General features: G+C 34.7%; 3 protein-coding genes across 13 annotated transcripts; all 3 read left to right on the top strand.

Annotated features, from left to right (window-relative positions):
• The first annotated feature begins 1,581 nt into the window (after window positions 1–1,581).
• Window positions 1,582–5,771, top strand: LOC107773719 (SNF1-related protein kinase regulatory subunit beta-2-like). Of its 3 annotated transcripts, none has more exons than XM_016593133.1 (5): window positions 1,582–1,920; window positions 2,091–2,275; window positions 3,813–3,997; window positions 4,098–4,260; window positions 5,133–5,771. In XM_016593133.1, exons 1-5 carry the CDS (start codon window positions 1,917–1,919, stop codon window positions 5,466–5,468), a joined length of 873 nt encoding a protein of 290 aa, XP_016448619.1. In that variant the 5' UTR covers window positions 1,582–1,916; the 3' UTR covers window positions 5,469–5,771. The 3 variants fall into 3 exon arrangements, with proteins under 3 accessions (XP_016448619.1, XP_075080302.1, NP_001312094.1); XM_075224201.1 differs by lacking the exon at window positions 1,582–1,920 and adding an exon at window positions 1,950–1,989; NM_001325165.1 differs by lacking the exon at window positions 1,582–1,920 and having other exon boundaries at window positions 2,093–2,275; window positions 5,133–5,468.
• A 1,957-nt stretch (window positions 5,772–7,728) lies between these two features.
• LOC107773720 (mediator of RNA polymerase II transcription subunit 11) lies at window positions 7,729–12,189 on the top strand. Of its 9 annotated transcripts, none has more exons than XM_016593140.2 (6): window positions 7,729–7,913; window positions 10,488–10,510; window positions 10,613–10,682; window positions 10,845–10,961; window positions 11,345–11,541; window positions 11,751–12,189. In XM_016593140.2, exons 3-6 carry the CDS (start codon window positions 10,629–10,631, stop codon window positions 11,752–11,754), a joined length of 372 nt encoding a protein of 123 aa, XP_016448626.1. In that variant the 5' UTR covers window positions 7,729–7,913; window positions 10,488–10,510; window positions 10,613–10,628; the 3' UTR covers window positions 11,755–12,189. The 9 variants fall into 9 exon arrangements, with proteins under 9 accessions (XP_016448626.1, XP_016448624.1, XP_016448627.1 ...); XM_016593138.2 differs by having other exon boundaries at window positions 10,488–10,528; XM_016593142.2 differs by having other exon boundaries at window positions 7,731–7,849; window positions 10,488–10,528.
• Window positions 12,190–14,025: 1,836 nt separating this feature from the next.
• On the top strand, window positions 14,026–16,081 carry LOC107773722 (alpha-1,6-mannosyl-glycoprotein 2-beta-N-acetylglucosaminyltransferase-like). Its single transcript, XM_016593146.2, has one exon. It carries the CDS (start codon window positions 14,563–14,565, stop codon window positions 15,847–15,849), a length of 1,287 nt encoding a protein of 428 aa, XP_016448632.1. The 5' UTR covers window positions 14,026–14,562; the 3' UTR covers window positions 15,850–16,081.
• The last annotated feature ends 4,356 nt before the right edge of the window (window positions 16,082–20,437 follow it).

The raw sequence follows: 20,437 nt of genomic DNA, 5'->3' as shown, positions 1-20,437 counted from the left end.
GTCTCCAGGAAATACGTAAAAAGAAGCTCAATCTAGCAAGAATAGCTAATTTTGAAAATGGATCTAAGTTATATGCATGTAGAATTCTTTTTATACTGTTAATGCAATTTGACATGAGATAACATATTAGTTAGTATTATTTATGAGATAATAAATTTAATATTAATTTTTTTAAAAAGTTAAACCCATCAAATATAAAATTAAAATCTGTCCTTACGGAGGAAGCGCATAACGTCCATTTAGTATTACAAAAATAATATTCTATGCATGCTTAGGAACTAACATAAATCGCTAATCATGGAGTTAAAGTACATTTCTAAACCAATTTCAATAGTTAACTACCTTAGAGTCTACTCAATTCGAATCAGAATATGCGACATCACCACCATACCACCCAAAGAGAGATGAAATTAGAATTTAAAATTTATGTATATATATATATATATATATTATTTTATTTTTAAGACAAATTTAAAGTTTGAACTAAAATTTTTAGGTTCGAGTGAATCAGTTAGCTGTACTTTAGTTTTGCCAGTGTCGGCTTTAGGAAAAAGTCACTAAAGCGATTGTTTTAGGCCCCCTAGAATTGAAGGGCCCCAAAATTTTCAAATTATATACTATTATATATTATAAAGTTATTAATAAAAGATACTAAATTTTATACTTCTTTGTTTGGAATTAATGTGATAGAGATTATTCAAGTAAATAACTCGAATTTTATAATGAATATACAATATATGAAAATAAACAACTTGATAACGACTTTGATAATTAAAGAATGAAGTCTCTTGTAATATCTTTTAGAGTTGATTATTTCGTATAAAGAGTGGATAAATACATTTGTCACTTTGAAATAGACTTGAACTATTTAAATTCATGAAATTATACTAATATCTATTTAGTGGTATAAAATTGAGATCATTAGATTATGAGAATTTATAAAAAAAATATTATCTTAACCGTCAATATATGTTTCTCATAAAAATATTGTCTAAGCCTTAGTGAGTAGAATTACAAAATATTTGCAATGGTGAGAGCTAGCAAGTAAATGAATGAATGATCAAGATACGTACAAGATGATCGGTATACCACAAAAAAAAAACATAAAAATAATATAATAAATTTTATTAAATAAATTTAAGGCCTCTTATTGAAGTTTGGCTTTAGGCCACCAATATCGTTGAACCGCCCCTGAGTTCCGCCCCTGCACCCAAGTGTTACCCACAAGGGCGGAGCTAGAAGCTCGGTTATGGGTTCGGCCGAATCCAATAACTTTTGCTTAAATAACTTATTTTTGTTAGGAAATTCTTTAAATATGTACAAATATTAAATTTAGAAGCCACTTATATATGTAACACTTAAAGTTGTTCTAAAATTTAGAACTCATAAAGTTGAAATTCTGGGTCGACTTACCCACACCAATAGCTCAATAAGGTTACTTTCGAACTTTAATACTATGTAAGGTTCAAGGAGAAAAAAGTAATTTAACGGAAGCTATTGTGTGCAGTTTGCAAGATGTGATTGGGGAAGCTGCATGAACTGTAATAAGAAACAACCTGAGATGAAACTTTTTACCAAAATAATGGAACATTCCTTTATTTAAACAAAACATCATTAGTCCACTAAAGTATCTTCCAAACTCATTGGAGAATAAAACCACTTTCTTTCCCCATTATTTCAGTTGCCTTTTTTTTCTTTTTCTTTATTCAGAGAGATAGAGAAGAGTAGCAGTTGAAGTAAAAGAAAGAAGAGAGAGAAAAATGACAAAAAAAGCTTTCTATCAATCAATTATACACAAAGCTGCAGAAATCATGTTACCTTCCCTTTGAGTTAAAATTCTTGGTTTGCTTTCTGAGGCTGTTCTCAGAATACCCCTCTATTTTTATACATATAACCAGAATAATATAATACTACTAATGAGTAAGTTACCAAATCTCTCAAACTCTCTGAATAATATCTAGGTTTATCACTTTTTTTTTCTTAATACATGTAGGAATTTCTGTTTTTTTTTTTTTGTGTGTAAAATTTTAGACATGGTTTTTAGATGACTGTGTATGAAATATGAAGTGGTTTTTTTTTGTATTATGCAGTAATGGGAAATGTGAGTGGGAAAAAAGAAGAAGGTGAGACCTCTGGATTAATCAAGAATCAAGAAGATGAAGAGGAGGAATATATGGAGTATGCTCATGGTCATGGTCAGTTTCCAGATTCTATGGTTCAGTCTCCTCCTCATAGCCCTAAAGCTTATCAGTCTCCTTTGATTTTCACTCCACAGGTGAGGCTCAAAAAACAAGTCACTAGTATATTTTTTTGTCAGTTATGTTGGCATTATTGAAGTGGCTTGGCATAACTAGTATAGTTGCTGTCACGTGACCACGAGTTCACCGGTTCAAGCCGTGTAAACAAACTCTTGCAAAAATACAGGATAACATTGCGCATAATAGACCCTTGTGGTCCGGTCCTTTCCGTTGCTCGCACATAGCGGGAACTTAGTGAACTGTGTTGTCATTTTTTTAATTTTTTATGTTGGTATTATCAAGATAGAATTTTTCTTCCTTTAACCATATGTTATGGTATATTATTGGTATTCTTTTATTTGGGGTGAAGTATATTGTAGTATGTGGTTTTGTTTCAAGAAAAATTCTCCTTTTTTTTTTTTTTTTTTAATAACGGTGGTGTCTGAAACCGGCACAAGTACCGGACTACTCTACCTACCAGTGTTTAGACATACCGATAAAATAATCACCTAGTATTTTTTGTATCTGTTGGGATTTGAGTCAGAAAATTTCTTGTTCTCCCTTCACTTTATTGACCATTAGGCTATATTGACCATTAGGCTACGCCTTTCCGTGGCTATTTTAAGAAAATCAAAGTCTTCTAAAGAATGTTTTATTTCCGGCCACAGTGAGCTTAAATTAGAACCAAAAAGATAGTATCTCTTTAGAACCTTTTACTACTTTTTTTTTTTGATATGATACTTAAAAGAGAAACAGTCTCTTGCAGAAATGTAGGATAAAATTGTGTATAATAGACCGTTGTGGTCCGGCCTTTCCCGAACCTCGCACACGACAGGAGCTTAATGCACCGGACTGCCCTTTACTTAAAATGGAATGCTTAATTAAATTGTTAAAGCTTTTCTTGAACTATAATTGTGTGTGAAGAATGTATATGGTAGCTGGTTTTTTGCCTGAAATGGAGGAAGCTGTACATTTACTTTGGAGTTGGGAGACTTAAGAAGTATAATATTCCTGCCTGTTGTACAAATTATGTGGGGTTAATATGTTGTGTTTGGTACGTTTAAGGACACACAAGAAGATCATTTGGCCATTTGTTAGACACAAAAAAATTGAGGGGACCAACACATTAAATGTGTTGCATAAATCTATGCCCTTTATTTACAGCTCACTTATTTAAGTTCTTTCCGTGGAATTTTTGTAGTTTTCTCGGTGTTAGTCTTGTATATTCTTATTATTTGATTTCTGTTAGTATTATTTATTGTTTCTTTCGCTTCAGTTTTTTTTTTGGTTTACTGGTGTTGTTGCTTACTGTTACCCCTTCCTCTCTATCTTTCTGAGCCAAGGGTATCCCGTAAACAGCTTATCTACCTTCTTAAGGTAAGGGTAAGTTTTGCGTAGATTCTACCCTTCTTAGACCCCTGAGATTACACTGGGGTTGTTGTTGTTGTAGTGAAATTTTGGTAGAATTCAGGCACTGAAACTCCAATTTGAAAACTGATACTTCACTGTTCTACAAAGTAAAAGATTTTCAATAAAATTCCAACTATTCATCTTTGTAGAAACTTTAATGTACAGGTTCCAATTTTCCCTTTACAAAGGCCTGATGAAATATCAATGCAAAATCAAAGTGGAAACATAGTGCAAAAGACAATGGAATATGGAGAAATGCCTTGTGAAAATGGGATACCAACAATGATCACATGGAGTTATGGGGGAAATGAAGTTGCTATTGAGGGATCATGGGATGGTTGGAAGACAAGGTATGTTGATTGATTCTTGTTTCTTTTGTTGCATTTTTCAGTCCCTTAAAAAACTTAAGATTGTTAACAAAGTGATTTAATTTAACTTTTTTTGCAATAGAGATTTCCTACAAAGAACAGACAAGGACTTCAGTGTTATGAAGGTGTTGCCGTCAGGCGTGTATCATTACCGGTTTGTTGTTGATGGACAATGGAGATATGCTCCTGATTTGCCATTTGAACGCGACGATATGGGAAATGTGTTCAATGTCTTGGACTTGCAGGTAATCTTCAGGGAACCATTCTGATTTTAACTCAACATTGGATTCTCAGTGATTTTCCTCGTGCCGGGGGTCTACGTAAAACAACCTCCCTACATTCATTGTAGGGGTAAGGTCTGCGTACTATCTACCCTCCCTAGACTTCACTTGTGGGACTATACTATGTTTGTTGTTGTTGTTGTACTTGATTCTTAGTAATCTGTTTGATCTACTTTGTAGTAAAGCCATCATACATTGCATGTGTGAATATGACTGGTGAGACAGGTTAGTTGTGAAAGCATAAATTCTTATGTGTTAAAATGTTAAGGGAAAAAAATAGTAAAATATTTCATGTCAGGCAGTGAGAAAATTGAAATACTGGGATAATGTCTGAAAATAAAACCAGTAGCTGAAGATAAGGTTGCAGTTCTGCTTCCTGAAAATAAAATACTTTTTCCTCTGTGTCACTGCTATTAATGTTGCCTTGTTTTCTTTGTATAAACAAGTTTCTTTATAGCTACTATGTCTTAAAGCGCATAGTTCTTGACAAATTCAGCATAAGTAAAGGCAGCTCGATGCACTAAGCTCCCGCTATACGCGGGGTCGGGGGAAGTGTCGAACCACAAAAGTATATTGTAGCTCTGCAAGAGGGTGTTTTCACGGCTCGAACCCGTGACCTCCTGGTCACATGGGAATAACTTTACCAGTTACGCATAAGTACTCTTGTTAAATACTGTGGCCTCATACAGTCAGTTCTCGACTTTGCAACAGAAGAACAGATAATATGTAGTCTATTAAAAGTATATTGATGGTCTCTCGCGATTGCTCTGTCATTATCATTTTCCTATAATATAATCAAACACAATGATTATACTTACAACTAATGTGATATGCAGGATAGTGTTCCAGAGGTCCTAAATAACACGAGTTGTTCAGAAGCACCTCTTTCCCCTGCATCAAGCTACAACAGTATCCCTTTCAGTTCAGAAGATTTTAACGAAAAACTACCCAATTTGCCTCCTCTGCTACAACAGACACCTCTCGACCTACCATCTTCGTCTCGGAGTAGTATGGAGACAATGCAGAAGCCATTACCAGCAGTTTTGAACCATCTTTACATACAGAAAACGCGCAGCAGTCAATCAATGGTAGTACTAAGTTCAACACACAGATTTCGCACCAAATATGTGACAGCAGTACTTTATAAGTCCTTGAAAAACTTTAAAAAGTGAAATGCTTTCAAAAAGAAGGAATCTACCAATTGGTTTATATCGAATAGGAAAAAGTGTCTATGTAAGGAAAAGTAGCAAAGGTCTACTACATTTTGGAAGTGCTATCTTTTTTCCTTTTGACACTCATTTTCAGAAGCAAGCTTCTGAATCTTACCAAAGTTTTAGATGAAAACTTTAGGCTATGCAGATTTTTTTACTGCAAATTGTATCTTCATGTGATATTTACCAATATGTTGCTTTTGCGTATCTGTATGACCACTATGCCCGCGCTAGATTTATGAAAAAGTTTGCATCTTTACCAAATTTGCCTGTGTATTAAAATTTCCAGTAAACATCTTATTTGTATTAAGGCTGATTTGATTTACAAGTGCTGCTTTCTGTTTCCACTGGAAAGGATGAAGTCATAACTTCTTACATCTGTTATATAAATATTGCTATTTTGGTATTTTCAATAAGTTTTAGATTAATCATTAGCATATAGACAAGTCAATATTCAAGACTTCCTTTTTCTACAATTAAGAAACATCAGTGTTTTTACACATCTAAAATATAGAATCCAAGTTAGATGTATACAGGTGACCTTATTGCTTAATTATCCAATTTGCAACACATAGGAACAAAAGGGTAAATACAGAACAAAAGTGTTTTCTGGCTGTCTTATATCTTAATGCCTTATTCAGGATTGATAGTAGCATCACCTGACTGGATCCTTAAACCTTTATCCAGCCATTAGCAAAAAGCAATGGCCAAGCTTAAGGATCCGGCCATAGATTTTGCCAAAATATAGTTGTTTTTTTTTTTGGCAAATACATATTTGTTCATAAATTTTATCTATATTTTGGCAAATTCCCCAAACCCAAATCCCAATTACTATTACATTTTTAAAAAAATGCCCCAAACTTTTGTATTTTATAAAAGAGTCCACCATTTATTATTTTGTAACAATGTTGTTTCGTCTTTCTGCTCATCTGATAGTGTATTATGTAGTTCATTATAAAAATGATAATTTTATACCAAATTTATTTATGTTCAGGACTATGTTTGCGATAATATAATGAATGTTATTGATGAAGGTATTGCTGGGTATTTGTGATAGTTTTTAGAACTTGTGGGTATAAGACATGTTTCATGTTTTTTCAAAAAAAAAAAGTGAAATATGTTTTTAAAACTAATGTCCAAACACATTTTCATCTTCAAATCAAACTTCGCCCAAATCAGATTTTTCAAAATAAATTTAGAAATTTATGGCCAAACGCTAGTTAAAAGTGGTGTTGACATTCCAAATATGATAATATAGGGAAGAGGTGTATTCATGGGATTTTCCCCTTGCTTTTGTTAATAGTGGCGCTTTGGTAAATAAAATTTTAAAAGTAAAGAAGTTTGAAAAAAATCGAAATATCGGCACTAGTTGCATTTGGCGCGACATTTAGCATCACTTTGGTAAATAAAATTTTTTAAAAAAAGTAAAACAGTTGAAAATTTTAGAAATAGCCGGTGCTTTAGTTACATTTAATGGCGCTTTGGCAAATAAATTTTCTTAAAAAGAAAAATATTTAATTTTTTTTTGAAGCCTCAAAATTTGCTTTGTTAGCCTCCCCTTGAGCCACTTGTACACCCTTGACATTCTCGATATTAAAATAAGACAACAATTACAAAGAAAACTAAAGGTATTAAATGTGTCATTGAGTTACCAAATGTGAATGAAGTTGGTTGAACAACATCTTTGTAAGACAGTGATCTCAACGGAACCGGTGGCCTAAAACCAAAATATTTTAAAAGACCCTTAAACTTCTTTCTTAAAATCAATATAATAACGAGACACAAAAAAGCTTACATGGCTCTGATCTAGTGGTGAGAGTGCAACATATGATGTGTGGATTAGGCGCACATGATATATTGAACTATCCCCTATACAGAAATATGATATTAAGTGAAATTGGTAAAAGAGTGAACCCATTACTCATCGAGTTTTGAACCTTGTAACACTTGCCTCGGGAATTTCTTAGTAGAAAAAAATGAGACACAAAAGAACTAGCTTCCTGATGTATGGATCAATCAAATATAATAAAAGCAATAACAAATTTAGAGAATCTGAGTTAAAATTAAAAAGTAAAATGGTAAAAAATACTCCTATTAGAATAGACTATACATAAAAAAAATAAATAGATGAGAAGGTAAATATATTATTTAATTTAATAAGATTTTTTTTATTAATAATAATATAAATATAAATTATATGGAGTATATACTTCATAAGTTTGGGGCTTAAATATTTGGGGCCTAAGGCCGGGGCTTCACCCTAGAGCCGCCCTTTATCACTAGCTGCGACGAGGACGGACGATTGCTGGTCTTCCGCCACCTACTAATCGCCGCGACGGAAGGTGTGGAATGATTGGCTTCTCACTTCTATATGCCTGAACAGTAAACAGACGACTTGCCGTCTAGGTTCTTTTCAGTTCTTCCGTTTCCTTTTCCAGCTATACATTTCGAATTTCTCTTTTTCGGGAACAAAATTATGAAAAGTTATTGAGATGATCATTTGGAATAGTGGGGAGCGAGAGAGAGAGAGAGAAGAGAGATTGGGGGTGATTCCCCAGTTAAGAAGTGAGTGAGTGATGAACCACAAAAAAGTAGGAGTGATTAGTTAAATGGAATATGCAACTATAGATTTTCAGAGTCTAAATTGAGAAATTGGAAATTTGTAAGTGAAAAACACAATGATTAGGATACACATTTAAAAAAAAAAAAAAAACCTCTGTTAGTTTAACCATATGAGGGCCTCATCTGGTTCTTTTTGCAAGAATACAAGGGGAACACTGCATATGCATAGACAATTTCACCTACTAGGACCTTAAAACTCCCTCATCGCCTGGGGTATTGAGGTTTCAATAGATGAACCATTAATACCGTTGAGGTTAGCTACCCAAGGTTTCCTAGTGGGATAGTTGAAAATGCTGCTTTTCGGAAATCCTAGATTTCATTCATCATGTAGTAGCTAGTCAGGTTGACAAGAATCTGGTACTTGCAAGAGCACCTAACTTTCCAAGCTTTCCAGACTTTCCAGAAGGGGATGACTTTGTACTGAACCTGGAGGATTGTCTTTGGAGCTTTCAGCAACTACTAATCTATGCAAAAAAAGTATAACATCTTGTCTGTCATGTTTTAGTGATTGTGATAAAGAATTTCCATGCATCTTGTGCAATTTCACTCTCAACTAGAATGTGAGAGACAATCCTTTCCAACTCTGTCATCATTCTTTTCGGATTTTCCCTTCCATTCTTTTCCCAGGGACAAAAATTTAAAATAATAAGGATGTCTAAGTCGCTACGGATTTGCTTATACGCTGTCGTCCATCTGTTTTCCAACAAATGGATAAATATCCATTTATCTTTTGAAAAATTATATCATGGTTAAAATTTAGTTCGAAAGATATGTAATTCCCTTATTGAAGAGATGTGGGCATGTAGCTGCCTGTGCTGTTGATTCCCTATTGAAAAGAAGAATGGGCTAAAATGTGTAATTCACTGGCTAAGTTATTTTAGGTTAGAATCAACATTAATCCTTAATCATGGAGCTTAAGCAAAGAACATTATTCCTTATTTTAGAATACAAGCTAGTTGTCTAAAAGAATTTTATGTACCAAACTTAAAACTATATAAGTTTTAGTGTGCCCTTTTGATTTTGTGCAATAGGGTTCTATTTAATTGCTTTAAAATTTATAATGTTTAATTTTGTCTTTTCAAGAACTGTCCAACTGTTCTGGATATTTGATGTTTTACACAACTTTTAACTTCACAAAATTACTTGTTTATTTTCCTTGCCAAATAGAAATTTATCAATGTGGCCTCATACTTGGTGGGTGGGTGGGAATGGAGCTATATGACTTGCTCTCAGAATTCTCATTGGAAAATCTCTTTTACTCTTTGAGTTCTCTGGAGGAATCACCTATTGTCCATTCATTAAAGAAACATAAGTTCTTTTTCCAAAATCTCAACATTTGAAGTTTTATTGTCTATTCATGAAGAACCTTTTTTTTTTAATAAAACAATCTCTGAAATAGGAGTAGTTTTGTACTCTTGAAGAATACATGGGTGTGTGATAAGAAGGTGTCACCAAAACTTACTGGTAAGTTCAGACCGATTATGTCGTATGGTGTGAGTGTTGGCTAGTCAAGAGTTCCCTTGTCCGGAAGATGAAGGTAGCAGAAATAAAGATGGTGAGATGGATGTGTGAGCATACAAGGATAAATAGAATTAGGAATAAAGTTATTCAAGACAGACGTGGCGCTTGTGGAGGACAAGATGCAGGAAGCGAGACTTAAATGGTTCGGACATGTGAATAGAAGAGGCACAGATGCCTCAGTAAGCAGGTGTGAAAGGTTGGCCTTGGAGGGACTAAGGAGAGGTAGAGGTAGGCGAAGAAGTATTGGGGAGAGGTGATTAGCAAGACATGGCGATGCTCCATCTTACCGAGGACATGACCCTTGATAGGAAGGTGTGGAAGTCGAGGATTATGGTAGAAGGTTAGGTAGCCGAGTATTTTCCTTGTTCATACCAGTAGAATTAGTACGCACTCTTGTATTTTATTGGTCTTAGGTTTTTATTACTATCTATTATTTCTTTCATTTCGGTCACCTTATTATCTTGTTGTTATTAATGATTCTTTTCCATAGCTTTTTACTGTTGTTTCTTGCCGTTTTTCTTTTTATTACTGTTCTGCTTATGCTTTCCTAAGTTGAGGGTCTATTGAAAATAGCCTCTATATCTCCACAAGGTAGGAGTAAGGTCTGCGTACACACTATTCTCCCGGGACCCCACTATGTGGTATTATACTGGGTATGTTGTTGGTTACTGAATTTACGTAAAATTATTACAGGAGGTTCTTTTTCTATTTTAGGTTATTATGACTGAGAAATCCCGGAGGACTAGTAGCGCACTTATTAGAGGAAGTTTTCTCTTCTATTTTTCCCATTGATTACGGAAGGTTCCTCTGAACATCCCTTAATTATTTTGACTGCAGAGAGCTATGAACCAAAATACCCTGTGAGCTGCACTGAACTGGTTTTCCTAGATCCTGTTTCATTTCTCCACATCTAGCTCGATCTCTGTTTTTAATTCACTCATCTTTATCACCTGTCTCGACAGCTCCACTTAGAACAATATGGATTCACAAAGCCAGAATACTTCATTGCAGAGGCTGCAAAATGTTGAGAAGGTAAATGCTTTAGAGAACTATTGACTTAAAATGGGCTGATTTCTCATTTCAGTAACTGCATTTGCATCTTTGTTTTCAAAATACTTTTGAGTTCTGATTTCAGTAACTGCTACATTTTTAACATATACCGGCTGATTTTGTATCTTTCTCTGATGTTTGTAGAGGATAGTTAGAGTTCTGGAGCTAGCAGGAGGTGTAATGGATGAAATGGCAAATCCAAGCGGTCCAAGGAAGGAACTTATTAACAACCATTGCAGTGAATTTATGCAACTAATCAAGGTTTGGACATTCTTTACTACTTTGCTCCTGGATGTTCTAGAACCTTTGTATCTTGTAACAACACCATGTTATGTGTCATAAGAAGCCGTCAAGCTTTCGTGCTGTTACTCATCTGAATGTCTGACTGATAATTCTCTTGTTTGCTTACTGTTTTTTGTCCTTTTTGAATCTGCATTTATTTGCCATTTGGTATTGAATGTGAAATTTCTCTACGAGGTAAAAATGGAAACTTATTGTTCAAACTTTTACATTGGTAACTAGTTTGCTGTTGTCATGGGCAATTAGCATTATTTTTGTCTGGAACAACCGAGTCTGTTCTTGAGTTCTGATTGAACTAGATCAATTTGAGCACTAAATGGGTGATATTTTACCAATTACAACAGGACATCCAGGTCACACTGCGAGAAGAAATCAAAAGTGCATGTGAATATCGTCCTTTTGAGAAGTGTGACTATGTACCAAGAATATCAAATGAGATCTGTTGCAAGAAACTAGAATATGTCATTTCTCAGTTTGATGATATGAAGCGAACAATTGAGGGGTATCATGCTGCAGCGTTAGACCATATGGCCCTAGATTAGTAAGTATTTTACTCTGTGTTGCTTCCTGTTCATGTGGCAACATAAATATCTACTTCCACAACCACGCCTCAATTCCAAGCAAGTTGAGGTCCGCTTATCTGCGATGGTTTGTTTAATTAAAGAGTTGGAATGAGTGCTTCTCTATTACTACTTTGTGCGAGTAAGATTGCTGGTGGATCGCTACTGATTATTTAAAATCTTGTTTCAGTTGAAAATTTCTTCAAGCTGATGTTACATAGGTCTGTAAAAAACTTGGGTTTTTCTTTATTTGGTAGAGATGGATAAGGAACTGATATCCCAAAAAGCAAGAAGTACTTGGAATGTCAGTGAGAAGCTGTTATTTAAAAGTTTCTTTAGCTTACCATGGTTTTGATCATTCGGTAAGCAATGATGAGTTTGAAGTACTTGTGCCGAGGATCTATCGGAATCAGCCTCTCTATCTCCTCGAGGCAGGGGTAAGGCTGCGTGCACATTACCCTCCCCAGACCCCACCTATGGGATTACAGTGAGTTTATTGTTGTTGTTGTTGTTATTGGGTTCCTGGATCAAGACTTCTCTTTGAAACCATTCTTATATGTCCCTGTAATGCTGGATCTATATCTTATAATCTTATTCCATCAAAACTTAAGTTCATTATATGCGGTTGAAATATAGGCATGAAACATTGGTGCTTGCTTGTTTTTCGTTTATGTTGCAAAATTGCTCTCTTTGGTTGTGTGCGTTATCTACTGCATTTCTCGTTTGAATGTGAAATTACAGTTGGTAGGAGAATGGTTATTGGTTATGATTGAAATGCTGTGAAACTAAAAGAGCAGAGGATGAATATAGTTGGCAAATACATTTGACTTTGGATCTCAGTATTAATTGAAGTTTACTTTCTGTAAAGTGTATTGTTCTGGGCAGAGAAAATGACCATCTAATGCGTAGGGGTTGGGCTATTTTGGTCCTTGATGTATACCCTTAACAGAATGTATACAAAAAGTGGACATTTTTGGTCCTAAAGCCTAAAACTAATGGTAGATGTTAAAAAGTTAACAACAGGAAAAAATATTATTTCCAATTTAACGAATAATAATATTAAAGCAATTGTGATAATCTGATTTCCAGCTTAATTTTTTTTTTTTTTTTTTTCTTGCTTCAAGCATTTGGTGTTCGAAATTTACTAGCTCGGTGCCATAGAAAGCTCATTATGAGAGATTTTAACACTTCCAATCGAAGATAACTCCATAATCAGAGCTCGTGCCAAAGATCTCTAATTAATGATAAAGGACCCTTTACCATTTCAAACAAAATGGGATGTAGTCTTCTAACTGCAACTTTTTACATAATTGAGAAGGGCAGAGATTTATATTCCATAAAGTTGGGGTCCCAAGTCTCTCTGTTACTTAGTTCAATCAGAATAATTAAAATTTCTAACTCATCTTTAAGACTGATTCCTCAAACTTTCTCAAAATCAGCCACGTAACCAAACCAGCACGTCAAGATGACTTTTTGTGAAGTGATGTCACTTCTATCCTATATGTAAAAATTCGCATAGTATTAATACATGTTTTTAGTAATTTTTTTCCGACGAACTGGTATCACGTGACACCACCTTCGGTAAATGTGTGTCTGCCCCTGGGAGGGACGATCTCTCTTTTGGTCTAGTCTTAAAAGGGAATATATTTGCTATCCATTTGGAGGGATTTAAGTGTCACTCTCTTTATTATTCATAGTCATTATTTGATAATGACCTATATTAACATAAACAATTGAAACATAATCGATTTAAGAAATGACAGATAAACTTATTACAGGTTCTTAGAAATTGTAATCAATTGGCAAATGTGCAGGAATTCTTTAATTGTAAACGAGTATTAACTTTTGTTAAATAGCATGTAACATTCAGAATATTTAGTTGTCAATTATATCAACCAACGTAAGTGGAATATGAACGGCTTTTACTTGTTTTTAACGCAAAGTCTAAACCGTAATTTCTTCTTAATCTTTGCTCAACACAACACAATTTACAAGTTCTTGCTTCTATGTTAGAAAGCACCCTTTAATTTCCTTTTCATAACAGAAATAACCTCTATATTAAATGGGAATATTAGCGAGCATATATATTCAGAAGCGGAACTAGTGTATCATCTACAGGTTCGGGGCCGAACCCAATAACTTTGACCTATACCTTGTATTTTTATTAGAAAATTAATTAAATATATATAAATATTTAATTATGAACCTACGATTATGAGTTGATGATAAATTCAGAACCTATAAACTTCAAATCCAAGCTCCGCTTATAAATATATTAATTGTCTTAGTCACAAAGTTGTTGTTGAGCTAGAACAATCACTTTTAGATCAATTAGGTGATCTTTCAGTTAACTTAAAAAATACTTCAATTTATTCGATCATTTTTTTCCAGTCGTAGGTCACGTGACCGACCTAACCCCTTTGTACTTTTGTTGAAGTTTCCATTTTCCACATGAAAAATCAAAGTCATTGTAATTTTTCGTTATTTCTAGATTTCCCCCCAAAAGATCTAGTTCTTTTACTTCTGTCTCCTGACGACTTTTCTTACTGATAATTTTAGTCATTTCTGGACTGCACTCTGCACCCTTGGACTGTTCTTGAGCAATTTGGTAAATCTGAGCCTCCAAAATTCGATTTTTCTTATTACCCACTCAAAAAATCGAATCTTTCCTTAGTGGGGTTTTAATTTCAAATTGTTTTGATCAATCTTTGATCCCATTATTTGACTTTGGAATTGGTCAAACTTCAAAACCCTTGTAGTTTTCAGATTTTTAATTTGAAGGGTTTTGGCTATTTTGACCAGTACTGAAATTGTTGAAGTTCAGTTTACAATCCAACTTTGAAGACCATATTGTAGCTTCTTGATCCTCCTTTTGATCTGTAAGCTACTGTTTTTATGTCATTTCTTTGGAATTAACTGTTAGATTTAACAAGTTGGAATTATTTCTTGTTCTTGATAGAGTTGTTGTGTTATAGAAATAGTGCTGTTGTAGTAACTTAGTTATGGCTTCATGTAAAAAAGCAAGAATGAAAGATGCAGCTTTTAGGCGTTTAGTATCTTTAGCACTGATTACTGTATTTGGAGTAGTTTTGCTGTTAGTTCTTCTTAGGACCAATACAGTTTCTAATTTGATAAACAGTTACACTAATGAGAGTACTGAAAGTTTTGAAAGTATTGAAGAAGCTAAGGATACTATTACACATCTCACTAGGATTCCGAAACTCCCCTTACAAAATGAGTTGTCAATTATTTTGAGTAAGAGAAATCAGATGCCTCCAAGGAACTTGGATTTGTATCCAAAGTTAGCTAAGGATCATGTTGTTATTGTTTTGTATGTTCATAACCGACCTCAGTATCTTCAAATCGTGATCGATAGCCTGTCTCGGGTAGAAGGAATCAGTGAAACTCTGCTGATTGTTAGTCATGATGGTTACTTTGAAGAGATGAACAAGATTGTGGAAGGCATTAAGTTTTGCCAAGTAAAACAAATATTTGCTCCTTACTCGCCACACATCTTTTCCGATGGCTTTCCAGGTGTATCTCCTAAAGATTGCAAAGACAAAGATGATCCAGTTGAGAAACGCTGTGAGGGAACACCTGATCAGTATGGGAACCACCGGTCGCCAAAAATTGTCTCGTTGAAACATCATTGGTGGTGGATGATGAATACTGTGTGGGATGGGCTAGAGGAGACTCGTCATCACTCGGGTCATATTCTCTTCATAGAAGAAGATCATTTCATTTATCCCAATGCATATCGCAATATGCAGTTACTTGCAGAGTTGAAGTCAAAAAAATGCCCCGACTGTTATGCTGCCAATCTTGCGCCATCTGAAGTGAAGTCGAGGGGAGAAGGATGGGAATGTTTGGTAGCTGAAAGGATGGGGAATGTGGGTTATGCATTTAACCGGACAGTATGGAGAAAAATTCATAAAAAGGCAGCGGAATTTTGCTCATTTGATGATTACAATTGGGATATAACAATGTGGTCGACAGTTTATCCTTCGTTTGGTTCTCCAGTTTATACACTACGAGGGTCTAGGACCAGTGCCGTTCATTTTGGGAAATGTGGTTTGCATCAAGGTCATAATCGTAATGTAGCTTGTATTGACAATGGTGGTGTGAATATTGTTGATGAAATTGATAAAGTTGCAAATATCAAACCAGAATGGGAAGTTCGTAAATATGAGCACCAGGCAGGATATAAGGCTGGTTTCAAGGGATGGGGAGGCTGGGGAGATGTACGGGATCGTGAATTGTGTATGGAATTTGCAAAAATGTATATCTGAGGGTGGTCATCCGCTTTCTGAAGAATGGCACTCTGAGCTTCATGATCGTACTACTTTTAAGGTTTGGATCTTTGGGTTTCCCACGGAAATCATTCTTAATGTAACACGTGTGTAAAATTTTAGGAATTACTTATGTTATGTTCCTCAGTCACATGCTAGCTATTCTTGAATGCACACAAAATTTTGTTCTCTATTGTTTTGTGTTAAAGTTTGCAAATAGGTGAATTTATTATGCCTGGGTTGCATCTTTGGTGAAGAGAAGCTTCTTTCTTTTAAGGTTGTTATTTCGTTTAGGTCGGCAGGCAGTGCTAGAACACACACACACACACATATATTGGACACATACTAAAGAGCAGAAATCCTTGTTGCAGAAATTAAAAGAAAATTTTTGATGTAGGGCGAAGCATCTGCAGGGTTCTTTAGGTGATTTACTGTTCTTTTAAATGAGAGTGAAGCAATAGCATCTAAAGTTCTAAACTAAATTCTGTCTACAAAGCTAACTGTGCCTTTTCTTTCCATATACGTTAGTAAGGTTGTCTTAGTGCTATCAGAATATCTCATTGAACGATGAACACCTTCTTTTTGAAATTTCGATATATTTTTTCTATGGAAGTTCTGCAGAATCTCATGTTAACCATTACATCTGTTATGTTGATACCGTTCTGTTTCCCTTCTTCGTAATCTGTTCATGTGTTTTCCTAGGTCTTTAACGGTGACCTTTATAATCTGTTATTTATAGTAGGTTCCTTAACTATAATGAGAAAATACTTTCACCCTTCTCATATTGATTCTAGAATTAAAAGGGCAGCAAACTGTGAGTATACTATGTGATCTTTTAAACACCGGCTAATGTGCGTCAGGTTCCAGTCACTTATTCCCATCAGAAACTGCAAGTAACTCTCTGAAACAGATTTGGCTAAATATATCAGTAGTTTTTTAAAAGAAAAAACGTTTAAGATGAGCTATTTCTCACCTTGTTTCTTGTCGTACATTCATAAATGCTTAATTTTATGCTGTTAACAGCTTTCTGTAGTTGAAGTAGAGCCTGTTATGTATGCTCCGAGCAGGATATTATGACTGCTTAACTCTCAAGGATTGATGCAACAGCATTGATTGATTCTTTCTTCGATGAGAACAAAAGGGACATCTAGAGTAGAATATGGCCTTCTGGTGTGACAACCTTGGGAACCAAGGTTCAAATCCCAGTAGAGACGACGCTAGGTGAATTCTTCCCATCTGCCTAAGACATTGGTAGTTGCCTAGTACTTGTGTTGGTGGAAGGTAACAAGTATCCTGTGGATTAGTTGAGGTGCTACAAATTGACCCGGAAACCACCGTTATAGAAAAAGTCACTAGAATATGAAGTTGTGCCTGAAAAATGTAACAGAAGTGCATGACTTTATGCATGTCACAGAATTGAGAAGGATTTTAGCATCTAAGAAGGGGGTGAGTAGATTTAAATCATGGTGACGTTAGAGCAGATCAACCTTGAATGTTCCTCTGTGCATTCAGTGGTTGTCTTCGTGAATCTTTGATTTTGGAAATGTCTTGCATGTTACAGTCATCGATTTATCTCTCGTGTCAACTGAAATGAGAGACACATTCACTGTTCTCACTTGAAGGTTTTCGTTTTTCTTAGTTTCTTTCACTCTAATGCCAGTTGAGCCAACTGTTTCTTCGACCTGAAAGTTTGTTTATTATAGTAGCTTTAGGTATTCATTGCGAATGGGGTCCGAAAGTTTTGTTGTTTGTGAAGTTATTTCCATGTATGGCTTCTCAAAAGTTGCAGGGCATAGTGTGGTTGCATGCAAACAATTCCAGTATGTATATGAGCTTATATCTGAGAGGATGTGCTAAGGCAACCACATTTTATTGTTGTTGCATTGATAGTTAGAGTTTCATTGTTTGGTAGTAGAGTCTGTTTTTGTTTTGCTTATTGCAAAAGGATGTAGCAGTTTTTAATCCAAAAGGCATGACTTTCCATTGAAAATAGTGATCGGGTATGTAAAAACCCGTTTTTCGTTGTTCTTTTTATGTTTTTGTTTGTTGAGAAGAGATGGTGATTTCAACCTATTCTTTGTTTGGAGGAACCGAGTTGTACTATTTCTAGTGTCTGCTCCCCTACTCGGTTTCCCACTTTCCCTATGTAAATCAAACACCCCCAAGAATAGTACACAAATAGTCACTGTTTATTTTTTTCTAGTCGGTATTCATAGATTATATACTGATTATACACAGTTATGCACATATTATACATGAATAGTATATTTTGCGGCTATTTTTAGTTTAAGAGATTAGGTGGATAACTATTTGGGTTAAACATACTTTGTCCTTTTTTCTATATTTATCATTAGTTAACTGACCTGCTTAATATGGAAATAATTTATGGCACTCAATCATGTATTACTATCAAAAGGGTGGCCCTGTAAAGTCAGCAATATTCTAGAGATTTTTGTATATTTTCCTCAAAAAAAATTTAAAAACATTACAATCTCTAATGCGGATGTACATTTGTACCCACACAAGCGAAAATAGAAATACAAAGACATCATATAATAGCTTCTTAATCTTCCAGAATTTCCTTTTTATTCTTGAAAATAAATTTTTAATTTAGTATTTCGCAATTATGAATCCTTCTTATGGATATTAAAATGTTTTATTCCAAATTATACTCGTTTGTTCCTTTCAGTTTTCTTTAAAAAAATGTAAAACGCAACGGTGGATGTCTTCCATAATCCTCTCTTCTAATACGATCATTTCCCTTTTTATGTTAAGTTCTAGTTAATAGCTCTACAAAGAATGTGCCTATCCGAATTGATGTCCCATCAAGATCATCTACTAGCATGAGATCTAGTGAACCTAAAGCACGCCTGAAGCGTGGTAGGCCTTTGAGTTCTAAGGATCGAAATCTCAGAAAAAGAAAATCAACAAATGATCAAAATGAAACTATGAAGGAATCTCCTGAAGAAGATTCCTGAAGAAATCAATGAACCCGAGACTCAAGTGAGTGGAAAACTTTTAATAAGTTCTACTAGTGATGGGATTAATTTAAATCGATCTGAAATAGTGGTGGATAATATTTTTGCATATAATGCTGCACTTAACATTATGCAAGATAATGAGGATCTTGAACCCCGTTCTGTCAAAGAATGTCGACAAAGATCTGATTGGCCAAAATGGCAAGAGGCAATTCAATCAGAATTGAACTCACTTGCTAAAAGGGAGGTCTTTGGACCAGTAGTCCAAACACCTGCTGGTATAAAATCAGTTGGTCATAAATGAGTTTTTGTGCAAAAAATGAATGATACAAATAAAATTGAAAGATACAGGGCGTGGCGCGCCTTGTTGCACAAAGATTCTTACAACGACCTGGAATCGATTATGATAAAACATATTCACCTGTCATGGATGCCATAACATTTCGACATCTCATTAGTTTAACCCTATATGAAATGGATGTAGTTACAACTTATCTGTATGGTTCACTTAATAATGAAATTTACATGAAAATTCCTGAAGGATTTAAAATGCGTGAAGCATATTCAAAATCTCGAAAAATGTATTCAATTAGATTACAAAGATCTTTATGCGTTTTAAAGCAATCTGAGCGCAAGTGGTATAATCGCCTCAGTGAATATTTGTTGAAAGAAGGTTACATAAATGGTGTTATTTGTCCAAATCTTTTTATAAAGAAAATGATATCAGAATTTGTTATACTTACTGTTTATGTTGATGACATAAATCTTGTTAGAACTCCAGAAGATCTCCAAAAGGCAATTGAATATCTTAAGAAAGAATTTGAGATGTAAGATCTTGGAAAGATAAAACTTTGTCTTGGTCTGCAAATTGAACATTTTGCACATGAGATCTTTATCTATAAATCTGCCTATACAGAAAGGGTCTTAAAGCGCTTTTACATGGACAAAGCGCACCCATTGAGTACATCACCAATAGTTATTTGATCACTTGAAGTGAATAAGGATCTGTTCCGACCTCCAGAAGAGGATGGGGAACTCCTTGGTCCTGAAATACCCTATCTTAGTGCAATTGGTGCACTTATGCATCTTGTTAATGCTACAAGGTCTGATATAGCATTTTCTGTTAATTTACTAGCAAGATATAGTTTTTCTTCTATACGGAGATATTGGAACGGAATTAAGCATATATTGCGTTATTTAAAGGGAACTCTTGATATGAGTTTGTTTTATGCTAATAAAGGTAGTACAGATCTTGTTGGTTATGCATATGCAGATTATTTATCTGATCCACATAAAGCTCGATCTCAAACCGGGTACATGTTTATATGTGGAGGTACTGTTATATTACGGCGCTCCACAAAGCAATCTATTGTTGCTACTTTTTCAAATCATGCTGAGATAATAGCTGTTCATGAAGCAAGTAGGGAATGCGTATGGTTGAGATCGGTGATTTATTTTATTCGAGAAAATGTGGTTTGTAATGTGATAAAAGATTCACAATTTTATACGAAGATAATGTTGCATGCATAGCCCAATTGAATGGAGGATTTATAAAAGAAGATAGAACGAAGCACATTTCACCAAAATTATTCTACACACACGATCTTCAG

This window comes from Nicotiana tabacum, chromosome 2 (genome assembly GCF_000715075.1).
Source record: "Nicotiana tabacum cultivar K326 chromosome 2, ASM71507v2, whole genome shotgun sequence".
Lineage (NCBI taxonomy): Eukaryota > Viridiplantae > Streptophyta > Magnoliopsida > Solanales > Solanaceae > Nicotiana > Nicotiana tabacum.
The sequence above is the reverse complement of the archived record's forward strand: the minus strand, read 5'-3'. Positions and strand labels throughout refer to the sequence as shown.